Consider the following 13,986-nt stretch of genomic DNA (forward strand, 5'->3'; position numbering starts at 1 on the left):
AATGGTTGGTCACCGGCTATCATATGGCTGCATTTCCTAACGTTGATCCACTGACTTGTGGATTAGATATGTAGGTCAAAGGCTCGAGGAGTGGCCTTCTAAGGAAGCTAATTGCTTCGATGTGGGCGCCCGTGCAGTACTTTAGCCCTCACGCAATTCGAGTGATGGGGTGCTGCGCATGTGTATTTGGTGACTCTTTATATCAATGTTTATGTGTTTAAATAAATAAATTTACACATTTTATACAGGTGATACGGTAGTTTTATAGTTATAATACATTTGACCTTCAACCATTAGGCTGCAGATCCATGCTTCACCTCTTCCCGCTTACTTTGTTTTAAATAGTTGCACAGTACTGTCATTAGCCCAAGTAAGAATAGTTTAATTCAATACCGAGTATATAAACCTATACTTGACAAAGTGAATCCTGTTACACTACTTATGTATAGGGGTTAATGAGAACACCCATATAACTGTTCCAAACAAATATAAGTCGGAAAAAAAGGATTCAAACATCTCTACTATGAGTCAATAACATAATATCATGATAAATAATAAAATTTGTTGATTTCACATGATTTATGTGTTCTCTCTTAATTCTTATTATTTAATCAGATTAATCGTTAAACAGAAGATATGATTAGTATAATCTATCGTTGTACAAGCTTATTGGATTTACATACATTTATTGATATGTTGTTTGACTAGTCAAATTGCAAGACATGAGACACAATTATTTAAAAGTAGTTCTATTGCTTTCTTTCGATCACTTTTGAGTTTTCCCTTATTCCTTCTGCTTTTATGATATAGTGATTGACGAAGATTAATAATAATAATGATAATAATAATAATAATAATAATATTAATAATAAAGTTCTAAATTTCGCTGAAGGGTACTTCAAATTATTTTTGAAAGGAAGAATAAGAATAGGTAATTGTATTACAGAATAATAAATGAATGAAATAAGATAATTCAGTCGATATTCTAAAGTTGAATCATTAAGACCTTTAAAAACTGGATTCAGTATCATACTGTTGGGTATTTTCAAAAGAAAATATTTCAGTTATTCTTTTAAGTTGTTTGTAAAGTTATTTTTAAAAGCGATACCTAAAGAGGATAGTTAAAACCTCTGAGTTTTGTATTGACTAACTGTGAAGCAGTGGTTTAATGGTTCGATATTCAATCACTAAGTGCCCAAGGTTAAAAGCCTGCCCCACTTACTTTAGTTTGGGCAAACGGGCAGTATCATTAGCCCCCACACTTACAGTGTGTCTTATATCCAAGTACTTGGTGAACAAGTTAGTTTGTTTTGGTCATGATTCAACGCAATTCGTTGATCTTCATATTTGGATGTTAGTATACATAAAACAAAACAAAATGGGTTGAGTTATATCAATCGATACATTATCTATCTAAAGGCTATGTATTGCATACACGCCTGTAGCACTGGAAAGAACGGGATTAAACAAGAAAACAAAGTATAGTTTATTTAGCTGACATTTTGTTTAAAAAACACTAAAGAAAAGTTAGATGGAACTATCATTATCCTCTGTTGTAAACCATGTTCAATACCAAGGTTGGACTTGATAGTTTCATATAAATTAAGCAATGGGTAGAGTAAGTAATAAATATATTCTTAATATTTTAATTTAACAGTTGAAGCTAGACCACCATGGAAAACCTGGAAGCACTGGGTGGCCGTCTCGTTCTAGTATAGGACTCCTCAGTAGTGCGCATCCACGACGAAACGACCGTTCAGTGCTTCCAGGTTTTCCATGGTGGTCTAGCTTCAATTGACTCATGATCTCAACCATTAAATTACTAGAATATTCACGCAAATTCTCTCTGATTATAATCATCATATGCTCACTAGCGACGGTCTCCAAGAGGTAATTACTGGAGTTCTAGTGAGAAGCCTTGACCAATGGAGTTAAACCGGGTCTGTTGTGAGACAGTAACTCACTAAAGACAATGGTAGACGGTGGTGCAATTTCGTGGATTGGTTGAAGTTAGACATTAACACCGTCGGATGCCAACTCAGTGGTCTGGAGGTTAATCGTTCGCGCATGAGATCGATAGGTCCTGGGTTCGAATCCCGCGGGGCGGGATCGTAGATGCGCACCACTGAGGAGTCCCACACTAAGACAAAACGGTCGTCCAGTGCTTCCAAGTTTTCCATGGTGATTCAGCTTCAATTGACTCATGAATCCAACTATTAAATCACTATAATATCCACAAAACCCCTCTCTAAATATATTTTTTGTTATTATCCCGATGAGTAGAAATAAAATTTTTCTACTCATAGGGATATGACAAAAAAATATTTATTGACATGTTCAATAACGTTCAGAGAGAATGAATTGCACAACTCCTAGGACTCCTATTGAAGGTCTGATGAATTAACAAATTTAACCAAGTATTTGACCATTAACTAGCCATTTTTCTCTTTCATATAATTCAGTGTCTGTAAAGTGTACCGTATGAAATTATAGAATGTAAGCCACCGAAGACTTTATATGAACATAGTATTATTCACTTGGAAATAATTTTTGTTGTACTTAAACACATATTGTTAGCACGTAGCATAACTTATGAGTCTTGGCAATGGATGAAACTTGTTCCCTATAGATAACAATGATCAAATACAAACAACGAACATTCCCCATTGTTGAGAAGTTGAATTTTGAAAACAAACTGTAGAGCTGACAGCGCCAATGAGTTGTGTACTCTATCTTTTATGGTTAAACTTATGATTTGAAAGATGACCCATATCAGTATCCACTGATATTCAGTTTATTATACATTGGTTTATTTCATTTTTCACTCAGCTATCTAGATGCATAAACCTCTTAACTAATCCCAACAGATCATCGCAAAGAGTGAACATACACGCAGATCCCCATTGGTCTATTAGAAGTAGTTTACGCTTCGTTACTCCACAGTAAATGCAACACGTATAAACAATATTTACCAACTAAGTACCTATACCTTGATCTATAAGTCAGTGATTACAAAATTAAACAATGTGGTGAACACATGAAAGATCTGGAATTCCTTCTTTAAGTAACAAATCGACATTACCATCAAGCACTTCTTTTAGATCTATTTCCAGAAAATAATCTAGGCCAAAATTAAAGCAGACTTTATGAAAGTAACTTGCAATTAAAAAGAACAAGTGCTACCAAACTAATTTAAATAACGATCATAAAGGAATTACCTTTCCATAACTTCCTCGCCCAATTGTAGAACCAAGCAGAAAACGATTGGCTAATACTTTAGGTGGTTTACTTCTATGTATGTATGACATACACAACGGGCTACTTAAATCAGTTGGATTGTATTCTGTTACGCCATGTGGTAGTCCACCACGTTTTAGTGTATCATCATGAGATAACTGCCTCAGCTTTAATGGTTTGAGAAAGAAAAAAGCAGAGTAAATACTACTATTCTTATTATCAATGTGAAGAAGACAATTTCAAGGGAATTTAACTATGCACCAGATTACAGATTTACATATTTGTTATATAAAAGACAATCATAACCAACCAATTAAGTTGAGGTACTTAAAGCGTTTCAGAAATTATAATCCAGTGATTATTTATTGGTTACTTTAATTGCTAGATAAAAAACACCGGTCATGTAAAATATTAATAGCGTAGTAGAACGGTAGCTGAATAGCCGGAGTATACGGGTTTTAGTGTCGATTTGCTGGCTCGGACCTTGCTCCTTTACTTAAATCTAAGCAACTATGTTGCATCACTACATCTTACGCATTATACTTATTTTTAGAATATTTCTAGAAGTCTGTTTGACCCTAAATAAGTGTGTATCAATCCGATTTGCGATGTAACAAATCAACACAATAAAGGTGAATGGGAAGAATAAAAACCAAATGAACTTGAATAATCATTTCAAATACATTAGAAAACAAAGTAAGTAGCATATCTCTAAATAGAACAGTCGAAATCGGTGGATGAACACTATTAGGTGAAGACTGTATACGGTTACTTAAATAATGTACAACCTATATTATATCACTAGGGATCACCAACCACTCGACTATAGATTTAGTCAAGATGCAGTAGTGAAGTTTGTGCACCAGGATGATCTGATTGAGTAACACTACCTTAGACAATTGTTCCTTTAGATACCGGCATACTAAAAGGGTTGGTTGAAATACTTCAAAACATAGATAAGTCCATTCCAGATACAAGGGTAAAGTCATACTACTGATTGTAACACTGTGAAATTTTCTCGTCTCTTAAATTTCTTCTAAAATTTGTCAGGCAGGGCGAGACTATAATTTATGGACGAATCATAGTCCCGATGCCTCATACTAAATTACGAACGTTCTTGCCTCTAGTAAGTATGTGAATACTCTTAAGGTACATTAGCACTGCTCAAAAATCGTCCATAAATTTTAGTCTCACCGATATACATGCTGTTAGCATCACCAGTATATAAAACTTAAAACTACCACTGTGGGAAAAGCAAAACTCCCAACGAGTTACCTGAGATCCATCATCTTGGCATGGTTTAGAATCAGAATAAGAATTAACGAGCAAACGATATCGTTCAAGAATTTTCAGGTCATCATCTGCATTATCACCGTAGAAAGCTTCCATAGGACTAATCTCATCACGCAGCATAGGAGAACTGCCCTCCTTCACCTCGTTACTCTGTGTTTGGATTTTACAGTCCTCTGTAGATATAGTACTCTGCCTTTCATCAATGAGATTTGAGGATTGGTAAGAAAGTGGTTCGGCCATTTCTTCGAAGAAATTTGCAAAAACTCCGGATCCACCAGCAAGATTTTGGCGAGAATGACTGGTCGAGTTTCGGTTTTCAATACTAGATGCAGATACATCTTGAAATGTGTCTTTTAACTCATGAGACATATGATCGTCTAACTTTAGCATTTATTTGTATTGATAGGTAGGATGGTCACCGTTTAGTCCCATGTACGCATATGAAGCAAGACTGATGCCGTTTTACCGAAGAATTCTGTCAGCTAGATTTGATGGAGAGTAAAGAATTAACTAGATTTCTAACATACAGTCCATTTGTTCTACATAACGTAGCGCAGTCACCAGATAGCCCGGGTCAGTATTGAATATCTAATATCTTCATGACAGACTTGAGTAAACTTATTGGTTTTTTGTGCTCTCCTCTCGTGGTTTTGGCACGGTTTCAAATTTCTGCCGATAAGATCCAAAGTACAGAGTCATATGTTCCATCTATGAATAAAAGTGCAAGAGCCTATGTTATTTATAACTTCATATGCCTCTGCATGTGTTCAGATTTCCGTTAAATTGACCAGTTGACGGTAATGACATGACTTCCATCGTCTATAAAGAATAAACTTTACTCAGAGCTCACTTCAATGGAAAATGTTTTGAACAAAAACTATTTCAACGAAGGAATACATGTGTTTTTTGAATTCTAGAATCCTGGATCTTGAGAACTTACTATATGATGCTTAGCAGTAGCTCACAAGACAATCTTGGGATCCCAAGGTTGTGCCAACTAAAAGAGTAGTTGAACTAGCTAAAAGAGATCGGCAGTCTTTGTAGCGGTCAACTAAACTCACAGCCCCCTCCCCACATTGCAAGTGCTCGCTCCCACACTTGTTACACTCTGGTCAAGCGGATGTCAAGTGACTTTTGAGAATTACATGGATTCGGAAGAGGCACAGGATAACAGCATCCAGCACGACAGAAATGAACCAGAATTATCAGTTTGCCAGTGAACTGTTTAGAATAAATTCTTGACACTACCACTCGCCTGTTTTTCTTTGAGTAGAATTTATTAGCTTAAGTTAATTAGTTAAGAGTCGACCCCAAACGACTAAGTATATGCCAAAACAATAGAGCTCATGTTTCAATTCACTTTTTTAGATATGCTGATTTCATTTCCTCACCCTCGTTTCTCTTACAAGCTCTGGTAACCATATAGAGGACATGTAGTAAACCATCAGCGGTAGTCGCAGAAGAAATTGAATGCTATAAGACTGCAAGCCAACAGATGAAGAGACATCCATGGACTATCGTCGCATAACGACGGAGTCGGTCGTCATTGATTGGAAGCCAAACACTGAGCGAGTTGATAATTATCCTTTGGGCTGTAGAAACAGAACGTATATGTCCGTGATAGATAGGTTGATTGAGCAGACGTTCCTACAGAACACGATTCTGGGAGGAAGGTAGTGTAAGAGCTTAGGTTGACTAGTTGAGAGTCGACCTCAAACAACTAAGTATATTTCAAAACTATAAAGCTCAAGTATTCATTCATTTCCTTACTTTTTAAAGACATTATATTTCCCATTATCTCATACTGAATGTTGAAAAGCTTTTTGTGTATGATCAGGCAATCCACAGCTCCACGGTGACTGCCACGCGATCTAAATAAAGACCAATTCAATACTGGTCCGGGTTCTTCTATCAGAGAACGAGGGTTACCTAAAGGCACGAAAGAAACACCTACTTCGAATGAACAACTCAAGTATACTCAGCAATATGATGAGTTACGCGGATTAAGTGGGGTAAACAATCTTCGTTCTTTTGGAATCTCCTTGAAGTAAATGTTACGAACTTCCTTAGGTCTGTGTAAACGCATCTGTGTGCATCTTCCTTGTATGTACTTTGTATGAAAACAAAGCATTGTTTAGCACCAAAGTTGACTTTGTTTTCTCAAATGTCCTCATTTCCGCGTGTCATAAATAATTTTTTATTCAAATTGAGCTATTATTACTTTCTCAGTCCTTGATTTCGGTTTTGAATCATTTCCACGCCATTTTGTGGCATTCCGCCAACTGTCTTTGTTTTCACACGACTCAATCGTATATTTCAATGGTTGCGTAGCTGAATGATTGTGGTTGACTATCTGCGCTCGAGGGGCGACTTACTTTGTCCTTGAACTTCATAATAATATTCCTGGCTTTCCAGGAGCACGTGTAACAAAATGAATGCTTCTAAAAGTCATGATTTTCCCTGATTGTTTTATACATAATAACTGTTATTCAAGGCTTCTGTTGCCCTATACTAATATTTCTAAGTCTTTTAACTTAAAGTTTTATTATCCGACTCTGAACAATGCCGTTATTGTTGTTATATGGTGCAAAACCGTTGACAATAAGGTTATTTTCCACTAAACTCAAGGTTAGATAATGGTCAGAGTGGTGAATATTGACCCGTAGTGACATTTGTTATTATTCACGAAAACCTTGAGAATGAACATAATATAACTAAGAAAACTTAAATCGGACGTTCAACACTCGAAGGTCGGAAAAGCCTACCCAGAAATACTAAATAGAATCGGTATTGTTCAGCCGTATGGTTATGGTCACTCTACGTAACGTGTTGTTTTTGTTTTATACATGTTGTTCCATTACTACTGTGAATGTATTTAGCAATGTTTCTTCAAAGGAATTCCACTAACTTACATGATATGGTGAGACAGTACAGACAATGACGTGGCTTAGTCGTAAAATATTATAGGTTAGGTCATATTATGCCAAGTCTGTAATGTTGGATTAAGTGTAATATTTCCGTGGCATAGATAATTTCACTAATAGAGCCGTAAACCTAGATCATACAGATCTTTGATTATAACGGTTTATCGAATCCATGTACAAAGATATGTTTTATCACACTTTGTTGGAAATACGTTTACTGACTCTCAAGTATCAGACGCTTATTTGCTAACCGCTCGATCTGCTGTTTAGTACACTAGTTTGTACCAGAGCGACCTTTGACTGTATAGCGCAAGCTGATCATTTTGAGGCACTTTGCACTTCAATATAATTTTTACATGAAGTTAAGTCCGCTTAAATCGAGGGCAGAGTTTGCGTATTGATATAATTAAAAACGAGTGACTCAAGAAGGATTTGTATGTTACGAAGAAGAAGGTAGTTCGACTTTATCGAATGAACCTTAGTTCGTTAGCTTTTCATTCAGACTAATAATAATACTTTATTCTCAAATAACAATGTTTTACAAAAAAATATGCCAGTTTACAGGCAAGATCAATAAGTTGTAAATGCTAGGGGATTTGTTATAATGGATTATTCAGTTAGGTTGAAACGTTGTATGACACAATGATAATAAGAACAGGAGGATAATGTTTCGTAAATTAGAATATGAAAGTTAATGAGGCCCTAATTTTCAGAATACGTTTTTGAGGATTCTTCGCGATAAGCAAATAGTGATTGAGAAAGCATGCAAATGTAGTTCAGAGCTGTTAATAGCAAGAAGCAATGTGATGAATGAATGACAAGGCATTTTAAAACACCAACATTTACGCATTATTTTGTGTTTTTTGATGATGTTTCCAGATGAATGTCATAAGTATTAATGAAGGCGCAGAACGAAGTCATATGTTCCATACATATGTTTTTGGGGGAATACCATCAGGTTGCTGGAAATGAGAGGGAGAAAAGAGAACAGACAATGTTCATTTCTGATGGAATAATTAAGAGATGACTGCCTGAGCTTATTTCATCTAGCCCATGTTCTGACGGACATGTGATGAAGTACTAACAGCTTTCTGTCAAAAATTAACGAGTTTATTACTATTTCAACGCAATACAACGAGTTTTGATAAAAATTCATATATATTTCAAGTTAAGCAATAAAAAAGTCGAGAAAATCTCCTTGTGACTAAATAAACGGTATCAAACTTAACAAACTAACTGGGACACCAGTTGGAATTCTTCCTCCCCGTCGTCATAATTTTTTTCTTTAAGTCAGCCTATTAATTTAGGTGAGATTGGAAACCAACCCATTTGAACATAATAAAGACATATTACTCACTTCCCATGTATTAGATTAGGTAGTCACATCGTGAAAAACCTGCGATTTTGAGATTATATTTATTATTATAGCAGCAAGGATAAATGTACTAATATCGAATTAGACCATAATGCTACAGATATACCATTACTCAAGCCAGCTGTCAAAAGCTCTGTAATCACCACAAGGTTATAGTCAGCACGATGCTTCTTATAGGCCATTTGTAGTGATAAGGTCTAAGGACAAACCCCAGTGAAAGTGCAACAACGAGTCAACATCAGCCAGTGAGAATCTTAACACAGGTCAATCAATCTAACAACACTATTACTGGAAACTGATGTTTCAAAATCGTTCTTGCAATATATGAATAAGCTCAAAAAATTTCAGGGAAGCACATTTTATGTTTAAGACTAAAGCCAAAACAAGTGGAGGAAAAATTGTGACGAATGTTGAACAATCACAATAAAAAGTGAATTATCAGTATGGGGGTTGTGGAGATTGTTAGGTTTTTTGATTGAGATCATGAATAAATTGATGTCATTCCAGGTTTACAACGGTGGTCTAACATCAATTGATTCATGTTCTCAATCAAAAAACGGAATTACTGAACATTCAAAATCACAGTTTTTTAGCGAGTGTTGTTGAAATTTTTGTCACAATATTTGTGTGTAACTAAACATAGTCTATTTTTTTATTATTTGCGGAATCGCAAATTATTTTGTTTTACTGTTTCACGGCTGTTTTCGTTTGTAAGTGCTCTTTCAATAGGTCGGTTTCCGCATGAGAATCAAACATAGAATCAAGCATTCACCATTCACTGAATGCAGATATCGTACTGCATACATATCAACCTACTCAGCCTTCGCTTTTTTGCTCATAGCTTTTGTTACTCCATACTGGTTACAATCATGGCCTAGACTTCATACACCTTTTATCCGCTTAGGATTGTGGGAATTTTGTGTCAATGGTTTTGTACAACGTCTAGATCCCAATATGATTTCTTACTACGGTTGCTGGTGGATTCTTTCTCCGTATATGCGAAAAATATTCACGGATTTGGTTCCATGTACGTTTAACTTACCTAAGTATTCATCGTGAATCGGATTAATTTTAGTTTGGTTTTTGATCATCCAAGTTATGGTGACAGTATCTCTTTGTCTACAGATAGTAGCAGTGGTCACTCTTATTGCGTACATGTGTAAAAGGATTAGACATGTGGAACGTCAGTCGTTCTTTATCTCGTTAATTACATTCTGTCATTCTTGCTCAAGTAAGTTTGATTCAGATCTTTGGTCTTTTGTGACAGCAAATCATTCAGTATTTTCATGCCTACAAACTAGTTTCTCGCTTCTTTTGTTTTTAGTACTTGAATGAAACGGTCAGTTTTCCCCATTTCTAACATTATTATAATTCGACCCAAATTTGGCTCATTCTTTTTTAGCTCAGTTTATTAACGTCTCTCCTTCCTACATATTAGGAGTAATGCCATTATCTAGTTGAAGTTTCCATATAACTTTTTTATACTGTTTCGGTAGACGAACATTCGACGCAAATATGGTCATTCCTATAAAGTTGATTTCTACAGTTGCATACAGGTGGATTATTATGGAAATAGATAACTGTTCATGATATGAGTTGATTGCAAAGATTCGAAATACTGTTCAGTGCACAAAAATCATTTTGACCAGCTATTTTTAGCCAAGAAGAGAAACACTAATAATCTGGTTTTCGTATAAAGTCCGTCATGCTAAGGTTCAGTACTGCATAAATATAATTTCATTTCAGATTTGAACTTTTAGAAAACCGACATTATGTCACTTTAAGTTTGTTATATCTATTAGTCACATTGTCGCTTGCTAATTTTCATCGGTGTATAAAATAATTCTTGAACATATAGTGTCTTTATTCGCCTTGACGCCTTAAACACAGAGCTGAGTTACCTAAATATGTTGGCAAAGTTGGTACTTTCATGTCTATTTTGATCAACTTTGGTGCTGTACTGGCTGTTGAATACACCAAGCATTATAGTTTAAATTCTGATGAGCAAAACTTGTAATTCCTTCTTGATCCATCAATTTGTAAAAAATATACAAGGATTTAACCGTACAACCCTGTTGCTGAAGTTAATAAAAGTCTAACTATCAACTAACCCATGGCATATTTTAGTGTAGCTATACACTGTAAATAACAATAATTAATATTTCTAAGTTCGAAAAATTAGGCTAAAACCTTTCTTGACAAGCTCGTAGTAGTTGTCATGGTCATAATTAGTTAAATCACATTCTGAAGTTGACTTTCAGACGTCAACCATCTTTATATTGAGATATCTTAGAAAATGGCTTCATCACTGCCAAGTATAGCTGCTTTCAAAGTTTCAGAGAAAATGTACAAGTGTTTCCACATATTTAGCAGAAGAGTAGGACATTAAAAGTTTAAACGCTCTCTTTTAAGACTTTATTTTCTTTGTGGATATTCATTTAATGATAATACACTGGCTTTTATAACTATTCTTCAAAGTATACTGGATTAGGATTGTAAAAGCCTAGTTAAATTGTTAGCATAAAATACATTTTGTTTTTTATTATCAAAATGTAACGTGTTTGGTTTTATGTATTGATATTTTATAGTTTAGATGTAAAGTGAGGAAGAATTTGTGTGAAGGCCAACTTCAGAGATGCAGTTATCCTAAAAGTCACCAGGATAAGGCAGTAATGTAAAAATTTTGTTAGCGTAACGGGATTCTTAGAAAAGTATAACTCTTCGAATCTTTGTTGTTTCGAGTATCTTTAAAATGGGATCGTTACAGGTGTTGTGGACAAGAATAAAAAATATACTTTTATCAGTTTTATGATCTTTCTCAATAGCATGTTATGCGTAGGATAAATCTCGTTTTCTGTCTAGGCCGTAATACTTACATTTTTCAACAATTTTTTAATAATATTGTGTTAAAAATAGGGAAAATTCATAATGATTCTCATATAAAACTAGACATAGCTTGACTAGACGGGTTAAAAGGCTGTACAACAAATGTGGCAGTCTCATGAATCAACAAAATAAGAAATAGGACTTTTAAGGGAGCTTTTACATCTCAAAAAGATAAAATAAGCGGATGTTGCAATATATTTATGGCATTTCTAAGATGTTTTTATAATGGTTGTAAATATCTGGTACTACTACGTCAACTGATAATAATGTGAGTGAAGTCATACTAATAACGTTTGTTCGGACAACCACAACTAATCATGCTATTATTAATTTGGGTCAGCGTCAACTACGTGAAGTTGGTAAAAACTGATAAAACTATTCTGAATTTGAAAGGCTTGACTTCAGGGTATGTGTCTTTTGATATTCGACATTATGAGTTCAACCTGATTTCATGTCCTTTCCATCAGTTATCTGGAGTTTATTATAAGGATTAATTTATCAAACCTCTAAACATACAAGAGTGTATGATCTGTCTCATTGTAATAATTCTCTGATGAATCATCGAAACTGATTTTCTAGTTCAAATAACTGGTTACAAACATTCATCTTAAGGTAAACCTTAAGAAATTAGAAAGTCATGAGTTTTAATAAAATAAATCACTAGTATTTGTTTACCTAAATCAGTGTCATACTGATCTAAAAATTTGGTCCACCATAAAATATACAACATAAATCATGCGTACAGTTTAAATAAGTATTTTCGTAATTGTTATTCAGTTATACATGAAATGAATCCCTGTTTTACTACTTTACCAACGATGTTAACTTAACCATGATTTTGCGCAACACTATTCTGAATCCCAGAAAAGTCATAAATTTTCTTAATCATAGATATATCAGTTTAACAGCTATAAAACCTAAGTTTTTAATATTAAACTTAACTTTTTAACTATTTAACATCAAATAATATTGTGTTGTTTTCATTTTTTATAGCAATTTTAATATTTATATCAGTGGTTATTTTCGGTGTGAATTATCAAACAGAGACTTGGATGCCTTATCCTACATTGAATTGGCCATCTTGGTCATATGGATTTGCGATTCTTTCTGGTTTCTCTTCATTACTGTCAGCTGTTTCATTTGGTCTATTCAATAAAGAATTACGTCGAGATATTCAAACACTAGTATTAGAATTTCCAATGAGCACTAAAATTAAAACACGACGTCGATGGAAATTAATAAAACGTCATTGGCCAGAAGAAGCTTTACCAGTTAAAACAACAGATGAGGCAAAATCAACATTTCTATCAGGACAAAAGTATCATTCACGTTCTGATTTAGAAGCACCAATAGGATCTATGGAGAGATTTAGTGAAGAATATAGTTTTAGTGAAAGTAGTGGAAATAATTTAGTTCGTGATAATCGAAAAATTAAAAATTATCATGATGGTAATCGACAAGACTCTGAAATTTAAAGAGTATATACTTTATTCATTGTAAAAAAGCGTCTAATTTAATTTCTTTATAATTTAGTATTTTTTCTAACAAAAATATATCTGTGTTATAACTTGCATCCTGTATACCCTGTTAATGTATAATGGGATGATACCGCCAATTAGAGAACAGTGAATTATCGATCGGACCAATGACGCATAAAACCCGTACAAGCAGTCTAGACTCTGTATCGGTCCTGCTTCACATCTAGTCCAGCCTGTTAAGTCCAGAACACAAATCTCAGCCTCTGCGATATAAAACATGTATTTCAAACATACTGGGTTTATATACCAATCAAACAGACCACATTGTACCATAAAATAGAAAAAAACATTTGTACAAGATTTAGCCAAATGTGTCTGTGAATATGGGAGGTAGTAATTGATAGATTGGGCATAACTGAATAATGGTAAATCGTATAATAATAGTCTATAGATCAAAATAGAGCTTATGGTAGTAGGAACATGAATATACATAGCTTAGTTACTGAATAATTATACGATAAAAATATGCATATAGTATCGGTCTGTAAATGGACCCCAAAATGTACCATTCATTATTCTTATCGGGACATAACAATCTGTATTAAAACCTGATATTCTTTTATTTTGTTAAATCATCAGATACTTGAGAATCTATAAACATCTAAAATTAGAATTACAGTATTAGGTTAAAAATAATTGCAAAAATGAATTTGGTCGGATAGTTAATGTAGACATTTATCAGTATAGTATTCTCAAATATTCAAATAAATTCCAAAGGATCAAAGTAACTTAC

The 13,986-nt window shown here is 34.3% G+C and overlaps 3 protein-coding genes across 4 annotated transcripts in view; 1 reads left to right on the forward strand and 2 right to left on the reverse strand.

Annotated features, from left to right (window-relative positions):
* The window catches only part of PTK2_3 (putative serine/threonine protein phosphatase), a 50,707-nt gene extending 45,598 nt beyond the window's left edge, over nucleotides 1–5,109 (reverse strand). Inside the window, exons 1-3 of the mRNA XM_051219578.1 lie at nucleotides 5,058–5,109; nucleotides 4,513–5,012; nucleotides 3,219–3,404 (exon numbers count right to left, since the gene is read on the reverse strand). Of these exons, the coding sequence (XP_051064305.1) occupies nucleotides 3,219–3,404; nucleotides 4,513–4,920 (594 nt within the window). The 5' untranslated portion in view covers nucleotides 4,921–5,012; nucleotides 5,058–5,109. The remainder of the gene's footprint in view (nucleotides 1–3,218; nucleotides 3,405–4,512; nucleotides 5,013–5,057) is intronic.
* Nucleotides 5,110–9,445: 4,336 nt separating this feature from the next.
* MS3_00009496 (uncharacterized protein) lies at nucleotides 9,446–13,288 on the forward strand (the record flags this gene model as incomplete). 2 transcript variants are annotated; one of them, XM_012939191.2, is made up of 3 exons in its annotated part: nucleotides 9,559–9,856; nucleotides 9,905–10,060; nucleotides 12,709–13,288. In XM_012939191.2, coding segments are annotated over 3 exons (936 nt in total), but the record flags the coding sequence as incomplete, so codon positions are not given. The 2 variants fall into 2 exon arrangements, with proteins under 2 accessions (XP_051064306.1, XP_012794645.1); XM_051217876.1 differs by having other exon boundaries at nucleotides 9,446–10,060.
* An 8-nt stretch (nucleotides 13,289–13,296) lies between these two features.
* SLC4A8_1 (Electroneutral sodium bicarbonate exchanger 1) overlaps nucleotides 13,297–13,986 on the reverse strand; it is a 128,263-nt gene continuing 127,573 nt past the window's right edge. Inside the window, exon 25 of the mRNA XM_051217877.1 lies at nucleotides 13,297–13,854. The gene's annotated coding sequence lies outside the window, so the exon portion shown is untranslated. The remainder of the gene's footprint in view (nucleotides 13,855–13,986) is intronic.

This window comes from Schistosoma haematobium, chromosome 7 (assembly GCF_000699445.3).
Source record: "Schistosoma haematobium chromosome 7, whole genome shotgun sequence".
Classification (NCBI taxonomy): domain Eukaryota; kingdom Metazoa; phylum Platyhelminthes; class Trematoda; order Strigeidida; family Schistosomatidae; genus Schistosoma; species Schistosoma haematobium.